At 46.0% G+C, this 19,400-nt stretch overlaps 1 protein-coding gene across 2 annotated transcripts in view; it reads right to left on the bottom strand.

Annotated features, from left to right (window-relative positions):
* Positions 1 to 19,400, bottom strand: part of CLPB (ClpB family mitochondrial disaggregase) — a 146,432-nt gene that overhangs the window by 21,485 nt on the left and 105,547 nt on the right. For both annotated transcript variants that reach the window (XM_055320580.1, XM_055320581.1), the window contains exon 7: positions 5,034 to 5,148. In XM_055320580.1, coding sequence (XP_055176555.1) covers positions 5,034 to 5,148 — 115 coding nt within the window. The remainder of the gene's footprint in view (positions 1 to 5,033; positions 5,149 to 19,400) is intronic.

Raw genomic sequence — 19,400 nt, forward strand, 5'->3', positions numbered from 1 at the left:
CACTCACTCTGGGTGTGCGTTGGGGTAGGAATCACTGGAAGAGCACCACCCTTCCTGGAGGCGGTTGGGATGAGAATCTATGTTAAGGAGAGGCTGAATGTCAAGATGGCTGCAGGCTTCATTCACTTGAGTTTAGCAATCTTTTACACACCTGTGTGCCCAACCCTGGGGAAAAGCTGTACAAGAGGTATTTTGACCTTTGGAGAGAGACTTCAAAGAGATGCCCTGTGGTATGTGGAGTGATAACAGGTGTCCACAGGAAGCCCTAAGAATGGGCCCTCGTGGAGGGCTAAAAAAGGCTTTCTGGAGAAGGCCTGGGTCTTGAGTGTCTCACTTAAGTGTCTCAGCAGGCTAGGGCAAGGGCAGGGTGGTCTGGACAATAAGAACATCTGAAGTGGTATGGGGTGGAGGTGGGACTGCAAGCAGTTTTCTAAAGTAATCACCTCATATCATGACTCAGGGATGGCCTGGATGTATTTCTCAGCTCAGGAACAGGACTCTAAGGTGGAGAGTAGGGGAGGGGTGTGGAGGTGGCCCACAAAGGTGCAGGGCTTGGGCAATTACATTTTTGGACTGTCAAAAAGGGAAGTAAAGCACGAGATAGCCCACTGTGTGTCACGTGACTGATGCTGAGATTCTGAATTTGAGCCAGACCTCAGCACAGAAGATCAGTTGCGATGGCAGAGCTTTCCTGAGGGAATTCATGGGCATCAGAGTCAAGTGGAAGCAGGTGCAATGGGTTGGTGATAGGCATCTGGTTAGAGAGCTGCAGGGAAGCTTCTAGGTGTGCAGGCTAAACCCACAGTAGGACTGGGGAATGGCCTGTCCACTTGAGGGGTCAAAGGTCAGATACTATGAGTGTTACTATTTCAATATACTCCTGTTTCTAATATGCTTGTGAGCTACTAGAGGGCAAGCTTATAGCTATTCTTTTTTCCTCAAAGCACAGAGATGGCCAAGGGGCCCAGCCAAATTAATTCAACAAACTGCATTACTGAGCTACTTCAAGCAGAGTACTGTGCCAGGAACTGGAAAAACTAAAATGATTCAGTCACGGTCTCTGCTTTCAGAAGTCTACAGTCTGTTGCTCCTGAACTGAGTTAGGCTAAGTAAAAACAGCCAGAGCTGCGGGAGATGGGCAGGGCTAGGGTGGGGTCAGGAAAGGGCCAGAAGGAAAGGAATTTCAAGCAGAGAGGGCAGCATCAACAAGTGCAAGGAGATCAACACAGCGTGTCCAGGGAAGCAGAAGTGAGCAGTAGCCAGGTGTATGTGCAGGAGTGGGAGGGGGGCGGGGGGGGGCATGAGCCGTGTATACTGGGCTACAGCAGCAAGAGCCACTCAAGGATTTTAAACAGGGGAGTTCTTACATTTTACAGAGCTCACTCCAGCTCGGGAGAAGTGATGCCAGGGGAAGGAAAGGAGACAGGGAGGCCACTCAAGATTCAAATGGCAGATCCTGAGGTTCTGAGCAAGGGCAGTGGTATTAGGAAAGGAGCGTAAGGCTAAGTTTGAGACCCATTTAAGAGGCAGAATGCTAGAACCTGGTATGTGATGGGCGGTAAAGGGTGAGGGAGAGGGAGGAGCCCAAGAATTATCTAAGTTTTTATTTAGGAGACTAGTGAATGGTGGTGCCTTTACTGAGATAGAACAGGAGGTGGGCAAGTTGGGAGGAAGAGGATGGAGTCTAGCCCTGAATGTACTGAATAGACTGCTGGTTGCTTTTCTGAGGAGAATGGTGGGACACAGAGGCTCTAAGCTCCCAGGAGGTCTGCCCATCGGGCTAGGCATCCTCCCCCTCCCATGACCAAGAGTAGCTCTGGATTCTGGAAGGAGAGTCTCACTTTCAATGCCAAGGCTCCGGCTTGTGGTATGTAGGCTGGCTTTGCTTTGGCTCTGGTGACCCTAGAAGACCAGAGAGGCCATGGGGGCCTAAGCTAAGGGGTTGGTACTTTATCTCCTCCATTTGTAAGGCGGTAACTGTGCGCCAGCCTTGCTAGAAGCCCTGCAGCTGGGGATCACACTGATAAATTCACTGTATTACTTTGCACAAATCAATATCCCAGCACTTACCAGGGGTTGATGTGACCGAAATTGGTTTCAGCCAATTCGTGTGGGTAATAAATGGCCATTTATCAAATCAATTCATTCTGCGGCACTTCTCTAGTTGCCCATCCTCATGGTACCCCTGGGGTGCCAGGCTCCACCCAGTGAGTCCCTAGCATATATCTGATGCTAGCCTAGAGGATCCAGAGAGACCCAGCCTATCCCTCTGGATCCACTTCTCTCTCCTGTACCTTCTTCAGTCTGGAGACCTTGAAGCACTGGCTGCTGCTTGCCTACCACAAATTCTGACCCAGAGAGTACCTCATGCTCCACCTGGGTTGGTAGGTGAACATTATCAGATCATTATCAATGTGATCACTGGCCACAGGCTTCTTAGCTAGCAGGGGATATAGTTACCACACAAATGGAGAAGATACACCAACCCCACAGCTCAGGCCCTAATACCTGTCTTTCCTAAGGTCCCTAGAGACACAGCAGGGTCAGGTCAACCTACATAACACACGAAAAGGTGTAGGGATAAGGCAGGGTTTGGGTAAAAGAATGGCGCTTTGGGTAGAGGAAAGCTCTCAGGGAAGACCTTCTGACAGCTCCTCAGAGGTGGGCAGCTGAATCATTTACTCCTGCTCTGGGCTAACAACAAGGAGAGGCGAAATGGGTGGTACTTTAGAGGCTGGTGTAGGATCAGAGGAAGAGGCTAGACTGGGGCTAGTCCTGGTTTGAAGGCAGTAACTATGGGCCTGATCTAAAGAACACGCCCAGGGATCCCTGGGTGGCGCAGCGGTTTGGCGCCTGCCTTTGGCCCAGGGCGCGATCCTGGAGACCGAGGATCAAATCCCACGTCGGGCTCCCGGTGCATGGAGCCTGCTTCTCCCTCTGCCTGTGTCTCTGCCTCTCTCTCTCTCTCTCTCTGTATGACTATCGTAAATAAAATAAAAAAAAAATTTAAAGAACATGCCCAGACCTGGATGGTAAACATCCTGAGCATGTGCTATATAGTGAGATAGTCATGGATTTGGCACCTCAGTTCACAGGTGAGGAAACTGATGCTCAAAGAGGCCGAGTGAGTATGAATCATACAGTTGATAAGTGGGAGACACACTATCTGACCATGTTGGTCTAATTCTCTCCATCCCAACATCCTCCTCCCCATTCCCTTCAACTTCTGGGAGTTTCAGATCTAATGGGCTTGAGAAGTCAGGGAGAGGTAGGAGGTGAAAGAGGAGCAGCCTGGGAAAGGGCCATGTAAGAAGCAGAGGGAAAACACTAGGATGGCAGTTGCAGTGCTGGTCCACGTGAACAGAAACTCCAGCAGAAGATGCTTTCTTAGCTCTCCACCAGGTAATAACATCTCTCCCATAGGCAACTCCTTTCTTCAACCCTCAGGAGCTCTCAGGGTCTCTTCTCCCTCCAATTCAGCCCTTGGCACACGGTTCTTGTGTGTGCCTGCAGGCAGCCTTCTGACCTCTAGCCAGTAGAGCAGCTCTGGCCTGCGGGCTCCTTTTAACTGCTGCTGAGGTCAGGCCCCTGATGGGGGAGCTCATGACCACTGCCCAAGTCCCACTGGTGTGCGAGAATGATGATCAGGCTGGGCTCATTGTGCTGCAGGGGTGGCTGCCTCCTCTACTCTAATTGGTATCCTAGGGTTGAAGTGCCACTCCAGAATGTCCCAGAGAGGCATTGTATTGTGATACAGCCCGAGGTCTCCTTTTATCAGTGAGCCTCTACCACGTGCTGTCTTTGGTTGGACTGGAACACATCTGGTGGGACCAGATGTTTGCAGAGAAAGGGTAAGCAACATGAATGGGACTGAGACACTGTAGGACAGAGGTTTTCAAACTTGAGCTAAGCAGCACAATCACCCGCAGAGTGTTACAACAGACTGCTGGGTCCTACCCCAGAGTTTCCAATTCCATAGGTTTGGGGTGAGGCCTGAGATCTGCAAATCTAACAAGGCCCCAGAGAATGTTGATGCTGCTGGTCCAGAGACCATGCTTAGAGAATCATTGCCTTGGGGGATATTTGTTTAAGTTGGGCCCAGGTTACTCTGCTCCTGCCTCATCTGTCTGCAGTCACCTTCAGAGAATCATGCGTCTGAGTCAGAGAACAGAGGTGAAGTCATCATCCTGAGCAGAACCCTAGTTTTCTATTCCCTCTAGTGGGGTCTGCATGTGCAGGAGGGCAATTAAGAGTAGGGGTTACACCAGACAGCAGTCGGGCTCCCAGTATGCGACATTAGAGCTTCTAGGGTCAAGAGGAAGGCACTTAAGACTTGTTCAGGATGTTTGTCAGCTAGCTACTGACAAACTATACTGAAGAGTGAGAGTTCCAGGCTGGGAAACAAAAGATAGAAGTTGTAGTTCTGGCTGAGCTGCTACACTACAAGTGATGGACAAGCTCCTGTTCTTCTCTGGGTCTCAGCCTGCCTACCTGAAAAGTGGGGGATGGGGACAGTGGACAGGATGAAAGAGAGCACAGGAAAGCAGCCTTGAGCAATTATTATAAATGCTTTGTATCTCAGCTTCCTCATCTGTAAAATGGGAATTTGGGGCACTTGGGTGGCTCAGCCGGTTAACCGTCTGACTTCAACACACATCACGATCTTGGGGTCCTGGGATCGAGCTCCGTGTTGGGCTCTCTGCTCAGTGGGGAGTCTGTTTCTCCCTCTCCCTCTGTCCTCCACTCATTCTCTCTCTCACACTCTCTCAAATAAACAAATAAATAAATATCTTCAAAAAATAATAAAATGGAGATTTAATGGTACCAACCTCATGGGGTTGCTGTAAGGATTAAATGACAACAAACATGGAGAACTTATCACAATGCTCAGCACACAGAAAGTACTCACTGAATGTTAAGTTATAATCTTATGAGCCACCTCTGCATGGTATGGTGACAGCAAGGTGTACTCTTCACTACAGCAGACCATGAGCCACCCCACCCATTTTTGGTCGCTGCGTCCTGATACTCACCAGCACCCACTGTGGCGATGGCACTCTCCTGGCCAATGATGTGCTCCTTCAGCCGCTGCTCCAGGGGAAAGCGGCGCCGCTCCTCAGCCTCACGCTTCCGCTGCTTCTCTTGATACTGTGAGGAGAAAGGGAAGGTGGCTCAAGATTGTTTCATTCTACACTAAAACCCAGGGGCAAAAAACACAGGTCTGGGTCTCCAGGAGTCCTGCTGCACACTCTGGCTCTGGGCCACTGAAGGCTAGCCCAGTCCTTCCCATTGTTCCCTTGCTCTAGTCCTCACTCTATGCTCAGGAGTCCTGACTCACTCTGCTAGTAAAATAAAGTATTGCTAGTAGATTAACACTTGGCTCTGGAGTCTGATAGAAGACCTGCATTTGAATCCCAGCTTTATCACTTGTAAGATGTACTTATCATCTGGAGTAATTTACTTACTCTCAGTTTTCTCACCTGGAAACTGGGGATTAAATATGACGACATACATAATGAGCTGGCATGTAGTGTAAGTGCTTAACAAATATGGGTTCTTTCCTTTCTACTTATCCTCTTGCAAATCTTCTTGGTTTTCACTCTCTTTTTTTAGTGTAAGTTCTATGCACAATGGGGCTCAAACTCACAACCCTGAGATCAAGAGTTACACACTCCACTGACTAAGCCAGCGAGGTGCCCTGAAAACTTTTTTAGTTTTTATACCAGAGCTATGAACATCCTCCAATTCAATGATACTGCATTTCAACTAAACACAGCTATTCAGCAACTGCTGTGTGCTTGGCCCTGTGCACACCATGATAGAAATGGCACGGTGGGGAGAAGGAGGAGGACTGAAACCCAAGACTGGAACCCAGATGCTGCTGAGTGCCCATGTGTGTATGGCCCTGGGCTTGTTGGTTCACTTCAGAAAAGGGCAGAGGGAAGGAGGCCTGAGCATGACCACACTGTGAAGAACAGAGGAGAGCCAGGCCTGCCCTCAGGGAGCTCTAAGTTGGACAAGGAGGGGAGGGAGGGCTCATACACAAATACTTCTCAGGGTGTCTGGGTGGCTCAGTCTGTTAAGCATCTGACTCTTCAGCTCAGGTCTTGATCTCAGGGTCATGAGTTCAAGCCCTGCTTAAAAACAAAAACCAGGTGTGCCTGGGTGGCTCAGTCAGTTGAGGTCTGCCATGGGCTCAAGTCATGATTCCAGGGTCCTGGGATCAAGCCTCACATTGGGCTCTCTGCTCAGCAGGGAGTCTGCTTCTCCCTCTACCTGCCGCTTCCCATGCTTGTGCTCTCTCTCACATGCTCACCAGGTTTCTCTCTCAAATAAATAAATAAAATCTAAAACAAACAAACAAACAAACCAAATTTGTTGCATGTTTGTGAATCTATCCTCTAAATCGATTATGAGCTGCCTGAGGGCAGGCACTGTCCTTTACTCAATGCACAAGTCCTGGCACAATGAAGGCAGCTGGTCAATGTTTGCCAAGTAAATTTGGTAATAGATAAGAGGAGAGAACTAACAGCTGAACTGGGTGGCACAGGAATCCAGAGAGGGGAAGGAGACACAAAGAAGTTGGAGTCCTAGGCTCAGCAGGAGCTGTGGGACTATCTAGAGGCCATCAAGGGAAGGTGAGTATACAGGTCTGATGATAAAGTGCTCACGGAGCCAGGTGGATGGGGGAAGGAAGCAGGCCTTGGAGTGGGACAGAAAGACCTGGATCTTCAGGAGCCTCTTTTCTCCTAAGACCTTGTAACACTGATAGCTCTCTAGAAAGAGAGCTGCCCAGGTAAGGCCCTGTCACAAAAGTTGTGGCTGCAGATTGCTCTTGCAGGCAGAGTGGATGAAAAATACCTGCTGCTTGGGCAGTGTTTTCCTGTTACAGTAGTGACCTTGACAGAAGTTAAAAAAAATAAATAGCAAACAATCCAATTTTGGCTGTTGCTATCAGTCTGTAACTGAAAGCTCCCATCAGTCCTGGGTTTCATATGGAGCAATAATTCGGCACCAATCCCAGTGGAGTGACGCTTGCCGGTTGGAATCCAGAGTGTCACTGTGCAGCTCCCTCAGGCGCCACATACATCACCTGGCTCTGACGACTCCACCATATATCTGCCTCCTCCTTCTCCCTGCCCACCCAGCCCCTCTCAGCACTTGGGTCCACTGGGCAGGAAAGGCTCTGATGGGGCGATACAAGCATACTGCCTGGTTCTGCACGGGCTTGAGGCCTGGCCAGCTTGGAGTCAGGCAGGCCACAAAAGCAGCCTGAAGCAATGGAAGCTGGCTGCCGAGGGTTTGCTGGGTCTGCTTCCTCACTTCCCCTCAGTGAGGGTGTCTCAGAGTATTCCTGCCTCTGGGCCTTTGCTCATACTGCTCTCTCACCACAAAAGTCTCCTCTACTCCCATCTACCTCTAAGTGCCCTGGTGATCTCAACTTAAATACTACATTGACTACATTGTCTAAAGAGCCTGTTGTAGGGTTTCATGCCTGCCCCTGGTACCTCCAGAGCACTTAACTGCCTGTCTGTCTCTCCTTACTCAGCTGTGAGGTCCTCAGTGACAAAGATCATGTCTTATTCATCTCAACAGTTCTATCACATAGCACAGGGCCTGGCTCACAGAAGGAGTCAATGCATGCTGCCAACTGAGGAGGTTAACTTCTGGTTGTGGAACAGCTGCTGAGTGCCAGGCACTATACAGAGGCACTGCACTTTGTATAGTGTCCCCAGCTGAGGCTTGGTTCCTCTTTTGGCTCATAGTGGGGCAAGCTGTGTGGCAGAAATAAGCAGCTTTTGCTCCAGGCAGATCTGAATTCAAACCTCACCCTGTCTACTCACTAGCGAGCTGACCTTGGGGAAGTTAATTCACCTCCCTGAATTTTTGTTTCCTCATTACTAACACAGAAACAGTAATTCCCATCACCTTGTAGGCCTTGGTGGGATGCTGGTGAGGATTAGGTGAGATAACATACACAAAGAATGTGGCAGAGTCTCTGGCACATAGGCAATGTACAGGTAGCGGTGGTGTTGTGAGGGATGCAAGTGGAGAGCACAGCAGCTGCCCCCTGACAGGCCTCTGATAAATGTTACTTCTCTTCTCCTTCACTGCATTTTGATAACGGACTATCTAACCCAGTGCTTTTTGGGCGGATGGGGTGGGGGCACTGGAACCCTTTTAGCTAATTTAATCTGTATGAGCTCCACAGACGAAGAGTTGCTCTGGCTCAAGCAGAATCTAGGAGCCTAGTCCACTTAGATGCCCCCACTGCCCCAGAAATGGCTCCTGAGGCTCCTTCCTTAGGAAGCCTAGGTCCACAGGGTATCATCTCAATACCAGCTGGGTTCCTGGGATACCTCCACTGTACAAGGCAGCTCATCTCTGCCTGTCAGTTTCCCTTACATGGTAGAGAATTCTGCTTCTAGGTGCTTTCCATGCATTGATCTGTGGGGCCTCACAGAACATATCTTTTTCCTCTGTCACAGGCAAACGTGACTTTTCTTGCCACTCTATTGGTTTGGGTATAAACACTGTGGTCTCCCTAAGTGTTCTCTAGGGAAACATTTTTATCTCCTATAACTCTTCTTCAGTGTCATGGTTTTAGGTGGTTTTAGTATTCCTGTTATTTTCTTGGATGGGCGGGGGAAGGATCCTTGACTTCTATGGGAGTGAGTATGGGAGAAAGGTTATACTGGGATCTGGCTGGTTTCTTTTCTTTTCTTTTCTTTTTTTATATTAAAGATTTAGTTACTTATTCTGGCAGGGGAGAGCACATGAACAGAGGGAGAGGGAAAGCAGACTCCCCACTGAGCATGGAATCTTATGCGGCCCCATCCCACAACCTCAAGATAATGACCCGAGCTGAAATCAAGAGTTGGATGCCCAACCAAATGAGCCACCCAGGCACCCCTGGCTGGTTTCTTCAGAGCTTTCTAGATGGTCCTGGGAAATATTCAACCCATGGCCTAAATCTGGGTACATCCTGGTTCTCCCCCAGCCTGGAGCCCTAAATATCTATTCAGAACAACTTCTGAGAAGTTCTGAAAACTTCAGACTTATTGATAAAAATGTATAGGATGCTAGGATTAAACCAGGTTAAAGGTTATTGCTTTATGCTCTTTCCTACTGCTTAGCACAGTTTGTATTTTTTAAAAAAGTGTCGAATGAATGAATGGCTTCTGAAGGTATTAGCTAGGAACCCAGGCTTGTGAAACACTAGTGGAAGAACCTAGGAAAGGAAAATAGTTGGTCTGTTTATATTCTACCTCGGGGAGGAGAGAAAGAGGGGAAAAGGCACTTGGTAAGGGCTCCATAAATGTAGGCTACTAGTATTCCTGGCTTTTTGAGGAGATGAGGAGGAAGCCTTATAGGGACTAAGGTTGAAGCCCTACTTTGACAGCGTTCCACTAGAGGAGAATATGGGGCAGGTGGCCTGGCCTGCAGAAGCAGAGGGCACTGGGCTGAGAGGCACTAGGAAGAAGCCACACAGGAGAACAGGAGTGGGGCAGTGATCATCTTAATAAAAGCCATATGCAATTAGCTTCAGAAGCCCTCACCTGGAGCCAGCAGCAACCAGCTCCCCATGCTGCATCTTGGCTGGATAATCGTGGCCACTGGTATCCATCATTCTTGATTTAATATGGCACCCCTCCTGGCTGTGAGTGCATTTACAGGAAAGGGCTGGGAGGCTGGGGTGAAACCTAGCTGGACTCGCTCAGAAGTGGGCGGTTGGGATGCATGGTTCTTTTGGGGAGGGTTACAAAGAGAAGAGGTATGTCAGGAACCCCTAATATTGGGTATCCTTCAGGAAACAAGTATGATAATGAACCTGGCAGTGTGTTCACCAAAAGGGCAGCTGAGGGTGGGAGTGGTGAATAGGCAAAATGAGACCCTGGGCAATAATATGATAGGTATGTTAGTTCACCATAAAGTTCAGGGTCCACTTCTGGGTTCTCTATTCTGTTCCATTGATCTATGTGTCTGTTTTTGTGCCAGTACCACACTGTCTTGATGACCACAGCTTTGTAGTACAACCTGAAATCTGGCATTGTGATGCCCCCAGATATGGTTTTCTTTTTTAAAATTCCCCTGGCTATTCGGGGTCTTTTCTGATTCCACACAAATCTTAAAATAATTTGTTCTAAGTCTCTGAAGAAAGTCCATGGTATTTTGATAGGGATTGCATTAAATGTGTAAATTGCCCTGGGTAACATTGACATTTTCACAATATTAATTCTGCCAATCCATGAGCATGGAATATTTTTCCATCTCTTTGTGTCTTCCTCAATTTCTTTCAGAAGTGTTCTATAGTTTTTAGGGTATAGATACTTTACCTCTTTGGTTAGGTTTATTCCTAGGTATCTAATATTCGATAAAGGAGGAAAGATGATCCACTGGAAGAAAGTCTCTTCAATAAATGGTGCTGGGAAAATTGGACATCCACATGCAGAAGAATGAAACTAGACCACTCTCTTGCACCATACACAAAGATAAACTCAAAATGGATGAAAGATCTAAATGTGAGACAAGATTCCATCAAAATCCTAGAGGAGAACACAGGCAACACCCTTTTTGAACTTGGCCACAGTAACTTCTTGCAAGATACATCCACGAAAGCAAAAGAAACAAAAGCAAAAATGAACTATTGGGACTTCATCAAGATAAGAAGCTTTTGCACAGCAAAGGATACAGTCAACAAAACTCAAAGACAATCTACAGAATGGGAGAAGATATTTGCAAATAACATATCAGATAAAGGGCTAGTTTCCAAAATCTATAAAGAACTTATTAAACTCAACAGCAAAGAAACAAACAATCCAATCATGAAATGGGCAAAAGACATGAAGAGAAATCTCACAGAGGAAGACATAGACATGGCCAACATGCACATGAGAAAATGCTCCGCATCACTTGCCATCAGGGAAATACAAATCAAAACCACAATGAGATACCACCTCACACCAGTGAGAATGGGGAAAATTAACAAGGCAGGAAACAACAAATGTTGGAGAGGATGTGGAGAAAAGGGAACCCTCTTGCACTGTTGGTGGGAATGTGAACTGGTGCAGCCACTCTGGAAAACTGTGTGGAGGTTCCTCAAAGAGTTAAAAATAGACCTGCCCTACGACCCAGCAATTGCACTGTTAGGGATTTACCCCAAAGATTCAGATGCAATGAAACGCCGGGACACCTGCACCCCGATGTTTCTAGCAGCCATGTCCACAATAGCCAAACTGTGGAAGGAGCCTCGGTGCCCATCGAAAGATGAATGGATAAAGAAGATGTGGTTTATGTATACAATGGAATATTACTCAGCCATTAGAAACGACAAATACCCACCATTTGCTTCAACGTGGATGGAACTGGAGGGTATTATGCTGAGTGAAGCAAGTCAATCGGAGAAGGACACACAGTGTATGTTCTCATTCATTTGGGGAATATGAATAATAGTGAAAGGGAATATAAGGAAAGGGAGAAGAAATGTGTGGGAAATATCAGAAAGGGAGACAGAAGATAAAGACTCCTAACTCTGGGAAATGAACTAGGGGTGGTGGAAGGGGAGGAGGGCGGGGGGTGGGGGTGAATGGGTGATGGGCACTGAGGGGGACACTTGACGGGATGAGCACTGGGTGTTATTCTGTATGTTGGTAAATTGAACACCAATAAAAATTAATTTATTTAAAAAAAAAAGAATATGATAGGTATGGAGGAGGGAAGAGAAAAAAAGGCCAAGTTACAATTTGCTTCTCATGGAGGTCAGGGCCATAGAGCTTACTAGATGCTCTCAGATATACTCAGATATGCCCCATCCTCCTGTGACCTCAACTCGCATCACAGCGTTTCTGCCATGCTCTGAAGCTAGAATAGCAGAGAGGACTAGGTAGGAAAGTCACCAAAGGGACTAGGGGGCAACAGATGAGATTAATGTTAGGGGATGATGGTAAGAATTGCCCAGGAGGTACAATAAAGCTGGGGGAGAGAGGCACTCAAAGGACTTGAAAATTTCCTGAACTAACTCATAAAGTATACATCCTAGGAGAGGAAGTTAGGGAACAGTATGTGTCAGTTCTATTATACTTGGTGTCCATTAATTATGTCAGCATCCTGGACTCCATTCTCCTCTCTTCCAGTCCATCCACCTTGCAGCCAGAATGGTGTTTTAATATGTAAATCAGATCATGTCACTCTGCAAATAGCTAGGCTGATCCAAAGACTGGTAAGAGAAGATTAAGAGGGGCAAGGACTGGCTCAAGTGAGAAGATGAGTTGTGTTCTCTGCATCATATCAGGAGGCATAGGATGCTGATTATCCTGTAACTGGTGATGTTCACTTTGATCACTTGGTTAAGGTGTTCTGTACCAGGTTTCTCCATTACCATTTTCCCCCTGGTAATTAATAAGTATCCTGTGGGATGAAGATCTGAGCCTATTTAAATAATCCTGTTACTCCTCAAACTCCTACTCACTAGTTTTAGCATCGATTGCTAAGTCTCACCGATTGCTAAGCTACAGCAGCAGTCTCACCAGCTGCTGTAATCCTCATGGCCCTAAGAAGTTCAGAATATCTCCTCCTCCACTGTACAGAGATGAAGTAAATTAAAACAAGATTCCACTGGTAGCAAGTAATAGAGACAGAATGCTAACCCTTGCAGTCTGGCTCCAGAGCTTGCACTTGCCACCCTGGAGGTAAGAAAAAGATCTGTTCTCTGCCTCAGGGAATTCAAAGTCTGTTTAGGGAGATGAGATTTAAAACACAAATCTCCTATTCCTACACGGGGGCTATTAGCATGGGGCTACCTAATGATTTTCCTGAAAATAAACACCAGAAGTTGTTCTTGCCAGAAATGCATAACCTGAATTTGATCATAAGGAAACATTAGACAAGCCCAAATTGAGGGACATTTTATAAAATAATCTGCTTGTATTCATTAAATGTCAAGATCATGAAAGAAGGAAAAACTGAGGAACCATTCTAGTCTAAAGGAGACTACTAGAGACATGAAACTAAATCCAACTTGGGATCCAGAATTCTCTTTTCTTGTAAAGATAATTATTGGGACAACTGGTGAAATGTGAGTAACATCTATAGAGTAGTTAATATCAATATTAATACTCTGCTTTTGAGGACTGTACCGAGGTAAGAAAATGTCCTTGTTTTTTTTAGAAAACACAACTATTTAGGGGTAGGTAAAGGGGCATCATGTGTGTTATTCTTAAATAGTTCAGAAAAAAATGTGTATCTCTCTCTATATAATATTTACATACATCATAAAGCAAATGTGATAAAAACCTTTTGTGATCTTAACAAAAGGTAATGTGGGTGAAGGGTTTACAGAATTCTTTGCACTATTTTTGAAATTACATAAAGATTAAAATAAATCAGGATAATCCTTACCTTTGGGGGATGAGTAGTGACTGGAAGAAGTATAAAATGGGTTTCTGAGTGTAATGGTCTGTTTCTTGATCAGATGTGTTTAGTTTGTGAAAATACAGTGAGTTATATATATACTTACGATATGTGTGCCTTATGAAGTGTATTTCAATAAATTTTTATAAAGTTAAAAACAAAAGAGAAAGCAAAAGTTTGTCCCCATAAAGCTCTGTGTCTGGCCCACAGTAAACCTGCAGTGAAGGTCAGATGGTACTGTCCTCCATATAGCACAGGGCTAGGCATGCAGCATGTTGGCACTTGAAATGAGACGCAGCAGGGAGAAGGCTGGGCAAGATGGGGAAGGAGTATCACTTTGCTCTAAGACAGAAGTAAGAGAAGCCTCTTACCCTCCTGTGTACCTCACCCCTGCTCTCCTAGAGGACTTTCATCGGCTCTGATGGGAGCACCCAGGCTTGCAGCCCAGAATGCAGGCCCAAGGGAGCATTGCATCCCCAGCTACCCCTGAAGCAAATGAAAAAATATAGATATAGGAAATGTGCTTGTGATTCTGTCACTGGGATATGCAAATAAAATATATATGATAGGCCTATCTGCCTAATATTCCTGCCAATTCATTCTCTGGGTGTGATTAAAATGAGCAATAAATTCCTCGTGAGTCTCGGTGGAATGAGGCTCCGGCAGTAGAGATGCAGGCTGGCACCAGCACGTCCCCCTCAGCTGAATATTCATCATGGAATAGCTCCCCATATTTTTGTTTTATCTGCCATCGTGTGCACAGAGATATATTTCTACCTCTCTCCTTCATCTCTTAGTTAAAACACGAAATGGTCTAAGCTTTAAGTATTAAACTCTAAGACAGTAGTGAAATCCTTCAAATTGAGATCACAAGCTACTTTCTCTATGAAGCCTGCCCTGCTCACTCTGTCTGAAGGTGATCCATGCTTTCTTGGAGCCCCCACAAACTCTCTGCAGACCCCTCCTAATGTACAAATCAGTTTGTGGCTATCAGAGCTAAGAGTGCCTGCTTCTCTCCCATCCTCCTCTTCTATATGGCCAACTCAGAGGACAGGGGCTGGGCTTCACCTACCTCTGAATCTTCCCAAGGACCTAGAGACCCTTCTGCACAGAGAATACTGAGAAACTGAGCAAACTGGCAGTAAGGAGAAAATCATTTAGGCTAGTTAAGGTGACAGAGATTTTTAGACAAGAACAAGTTTTAAAAGGCAGGATGAAATTAAGAATTAGGGGACGTCTAGGTGGCTCAGTGGTTGAGCGTCTGCCTTCAGCTCAGGGCGTGATCCTGGAGTCCTGGGATCGAGTCCCACATTGGGTTCCATGCATGGAGCCTGCTTCTCCTCCCTCTGCCTGTGTCTCTGCCTTTCTCTCTGTGTCTCTTGTGAATAAACAAAATCGTTTTTAAAAAAAGAAATTAAAAATTAGGGTTATGGATGACTTGAAAATGGGAAAAAAATCAAGAAATAATATTAACTGGGGCACCTGGCTGGCTCAGTTGGAAAAGCATGGGACTCTTGACCTCAGGGTCATGAGTTCAAGCCCAACACTGGGTGTAGAGATTACAAAAAAAAAAAACAAAAAAGTAAAAATCCAGATTCCAAATATGGAACTAGGAAATATAAATGTCTGACAGGTCAGCATCTAATAGGATTGGGGGGGTCTGTGCTGGAGAATCCACACTTCCAATCTCTAAGGGGTCACATTTTTAATAAATTCTTGGGTTGTCAAAATAAAAAATGGCTGCCAGTGTGAAATCAATCAGGTTAAAAAAAGAGGCCATCTATATATAGATAGATAAATTCCAGAAAAGGCAAATATTATATTATAGAAGGAAATCCTCTCATTCATATCCCAATAGTTACTTATAACAACTTGATTTTCTGTAAGTCATTTGCTTTCTTTCCTTCAGCTTCAGTTTTCCCATCTGTAAAATGGGGGTAATAAGAGCTGCTTCAAGGATTTGTTATAAGATTAGAAAAAAACAGATAACCTGGCATAGTGCCTAGATGTACTCAATAAAAGACACCTACTATTATTATAAATAATTAAAAATATTAATAGTGATTATGTATAGGTAGTAGGGCAAGAATGTTTTTAATTGAGATTCTTTTTTTGTGTGTGTGTATATTTATTGGAGTTCAATTTGCCAATATATAGGGTAACACCCAGTGCTCATGCCGTCAAGTGCCCCCCTCAGTGCCCATTACCCCGTCACTCCAGCAGCCCAATTGACATGTTCTCCAGTGAGCCTGCCTTGATCTTCCCAGGCAGGATCTGAAGCCAGCTCTGGATTTCCAGAGCTTCTGGGCTTCCTTGAGACTATGACTCAGTGATGTTATGCTTCACTTGCCTGTCTCCTCATCAGACAGTAAGCTCCTTGAGTGTTTCATCCACTTGTCTTCTTACCTAGCCTAGACCCTGGCACACAGATGTTATTCATAAAATGTACTGAATTATTTAAATTTCTTCAGTTTACTTTCCAGATATTCTATAATGAGACACAGGAATTTTATACTGACACATTTACCATAATGAGCACATATTTGACTACAGGGTGGTAGGTGAAGGTAGCTGGGTAGCAGGGGGATGCTGGACAGATAGAAGGGGAGCAAGGTAAGATCAGAGCTGCAGTCACCCATGTCTAGACAAAGAGCCAGGAGATGAGGTCTCAGGCTGGAGCCTTAGCACTCTCCAGGCCTGAGTCATCAGGTTACAGATGTAGGGCATGAACTCAGCAGCAGCTGCTGCTTACTTACTGTCAAGAAGGACAGACCAGATCTAAAGCAGTGTTCTTCCTATGAAACTGCCTCACGAGTTTGAAGGGGTAGTTTTGTTTTGTGTTTTTCAGCTTAGAGGAAAAAAAGCAGAGCAGAAAGAGTGGGTGACAAGTAGATGCTGGGCAACTGGGAGAAAGACAATGCTACAGATATCCAAGGAGAACTGAGGGGTGACGGGACAGCAGAGCAATCAGGTGGAGATACTTAATGCACAGCTGGGACATTCCAGACCAGATGAAAGGATCAAGTGCAGAGAGGTGACAAGAGAGAAATAATCTTTTCCATGGAAAGGTGACAGAACCCCGGGCTGTCTCTAAGTGGTCTACCAGCCTCTAAAGGCAGCCCCTTATACTATGTGACAGCTTTGTTAGGGAGCCCCTTCCCTAGAGGTACCACCAAGCCTGGCTCTGTCCCAGCTTTGCCTCTGAATCTCCTCCCCTCTCACAGCCATTCTTGTGCCTATGTGTGGTCTCTCCTCTCTGGGCCAGAAGTTCCTACTGCCTTTGGCTTTTTCTATGGCATATTTCCTCTTGCCCCCTTAGCTGCCCTACTCAGCACAGATTCTGAGAGCTCTGTGTCTACTTCGATGATAATATCTGCAACCGCCCTCTGTGGTTCAGAAGGGTCTGACTGGAATAGAGGGATGCAACCACCATTTATTCACTCGGGCCCTAGCCTTGTACTAACATGGCCAACATTAAGCCACTTCTTAGGCAGCAAAATTTTGTTAAGTGTTCCTCAGCAGCCCTAACCCCTCCACCTATGCTGGCACTAAGAGGTCTGCCTTATGTCATACCACCTGACACACCACGGGTTCTCCTGGCCAAGTCCAGGGTGTACTCTCATGGAATGATAGGAGTGCAGTCCTGGAGGTTAGTGAAACATGTTCAGGGATTTCCTTAAGACATCTGAGGAAACTGATTTGACCTCTAGGGCTGCTCCTAGGGGTGGAAAATCTGAACAGAGAGGAGAGAAGTGCTTGCTCTCTAGGAACTTTCACTCTTGCTGTCCCAAGCACTCAGGATGTGCTGTGAAATCCCATCTCCCTTTCTACCCCCTCTTCTCTGGAGGAAACCACTGCAAGACAGTTACTAAGGATCCCAGGGAAACAAATTATATGGTTAATGCTGGTTGCCAGATATTTCCAGTTCTCCCCCTTCTGAGCACATGACAGGATTATTCTTCTTGGCCTCTTGTGACTGGGTGTGAACAAGGATTAGTTCTGTCCAGTGTGATTGGAAGTAAAGGGTCTACTTCTAGAATGAGCATTTAACTACAGATGCAAGACCCTCCAGAGCATTCTTTTCCCTCTGGCCAGCAACCTGCAACATCCCAGAAGGTGGCTGCAATGCCAGTCTGGTCTCTGAGGGCCTATAATGAACAGAGGCTCTATCACTGACACATGATGGACAGGCTTCATGAGGCCAAAAGGAAATCTTTGCCATTTTACACCATCAAAATTCTGCGTTGTTACAACATAGATGACTGTATACTGAGTGGAACCTTAGAAACCATTTTGTGCAATGTCTTCATTTCACAGAGGTAACCTGAGCTTCAGTGAAGGGAAATGCTAGCCCTACATCACCCAGTCAGTGAGTGGTGGAGCTGGGACCACAAATCATGTCTTGTCTGTCTCAGTCCAGTGACCTAAGTGCTCTTATTCAAGACAGAATATTTGCCACTAGGTGGGACCTGTCGCACTGAATCATCTCAAAGGATTTCAGCCAATGTGCCAAAAGAGACTCCATGATGAAGGAAAGAGCATAAGACTGAGAATCAGAAACCAAGTCTTCCATCTTTTCACGTAGATGGCACTGAAGGTGCAAGAAGCCCCTGCTCCTCCCAAAGCCAAAGCCAAATCCAAAGCAAAGGCTTTTAATGCCAAGAGAGTGGTGCTTAAAGGCATCCATGGACGCCTTTAAGATCTGCACGTCACTTACATTCTGACAGTCCACAACATTGTATCTCCAAAGGCAGCCCAAATATCCTCCAAAGAGTATCCTCAGGAGAAACAGGCTTGACCATTATGCCATCATCAACTTCCCCCTGACTATTGAGTCAGCCATGAAGAAAATAGAAGACAATGACACACTTGTGTTCATTGTGGATGTCAAGCCCAATAAGCGCCAAATCAAACAGGCTGTGAAGAAGCTCTATGACACTGATGTGGCCAAGGTCAACACCCTGATCAGGCCCAGTGGAGAGAAGAAGGCATATGTTCGACTGGCTCCTGAGTCTGATGCTTTGGATGTTGCCAACAAAACAGGGATCATCTAAACTGAGTCTAGCTGGCTAAATCTAAATTTTTTCACCATATGAAGGAAAACAAACAAATAAACAAAAAAAGAAACTAAGTCAGGGGCATCTGGGTGGCTCAGTGGTTGAGCGTCTGCTTTTGGCTCAGGTTGTGATCCTGGGGTCCTGCGACTGAGGACATCAGGTGCTTCTCTCTCTGCCTATGTTTCTGCCTCTCTCTCTGTGTGTCGCTCATGAATTAAAAAAAAAAAAATCTTAAGAAAAGAAACCAAGTCTTTCAGTTCTAGTCCTAACACCAAACCTACTACGTGACCTTGTATTCAAATCTATTAGTTTCAGTTTTGACACTAATGCACTCTGGGACCAAAGGCAAGCCATGTCATATCCCTGGGCTTTTTGTTGGCATGTTCAGCTGTGTGTTTTTGTTGTATCTGTGTGTATTTATGTCTGTATAACACATCGGTGTGTATATAACACAACTTCGTGTTATGTAGTGTGGGTAGTATGTATCTGCACGTGTACATCTATGTGCAGGAACCCTGATACCCTGACCCCTGTGTCAAAGAGAACTAAGGAGGGATCCCTGGGTGGCGCAGCGGTTTGGCGCCTGCCTTTGGCCCAGGGCGCGATCCGGGAAATCCGGGATCGAATCCCACATCGGGCTCCCGGTGCATGGAGCCTGCTTCTCCCTCTGCCTGTGTCTCTGCTTCTCTCTCTCTGTGACTATCATAAATAAATAAAAATTTAAAAAAAATAAAAAAAAAAAAAGAGAACTAAGGATTGTCTTCTCAGAGTAGCTTGACATGTTTTTCATACCATTCTACAATCTCTTAGAGTAAGAGTCCACTGATTTAGGCTTCAGAGATTTAAAACGTGTGCCTCACAGAAGAGCCTCCACAGAGGCTGCCCAGGAGAGAAGGGTTAGGCCAGGTGGGTGTAGCTCTGGTCCACCTCTCC

This window comes from Nyctereutes procyonoides, unplaced genomic scaffold, assembly GCF_905146905.1.
Source record: "Nyctereutes procyonoides isolate TBG_1078 unplaced genomic scaffold, NYPRO_anot_genome, whole genome shotgun sequence".
Lineage (NCBI taxonomy): Eukaryota > Metazoa > Chordata > Mammalia > Carnivora > Canidae > Nyctereutes > Nyctereutes procyonoides.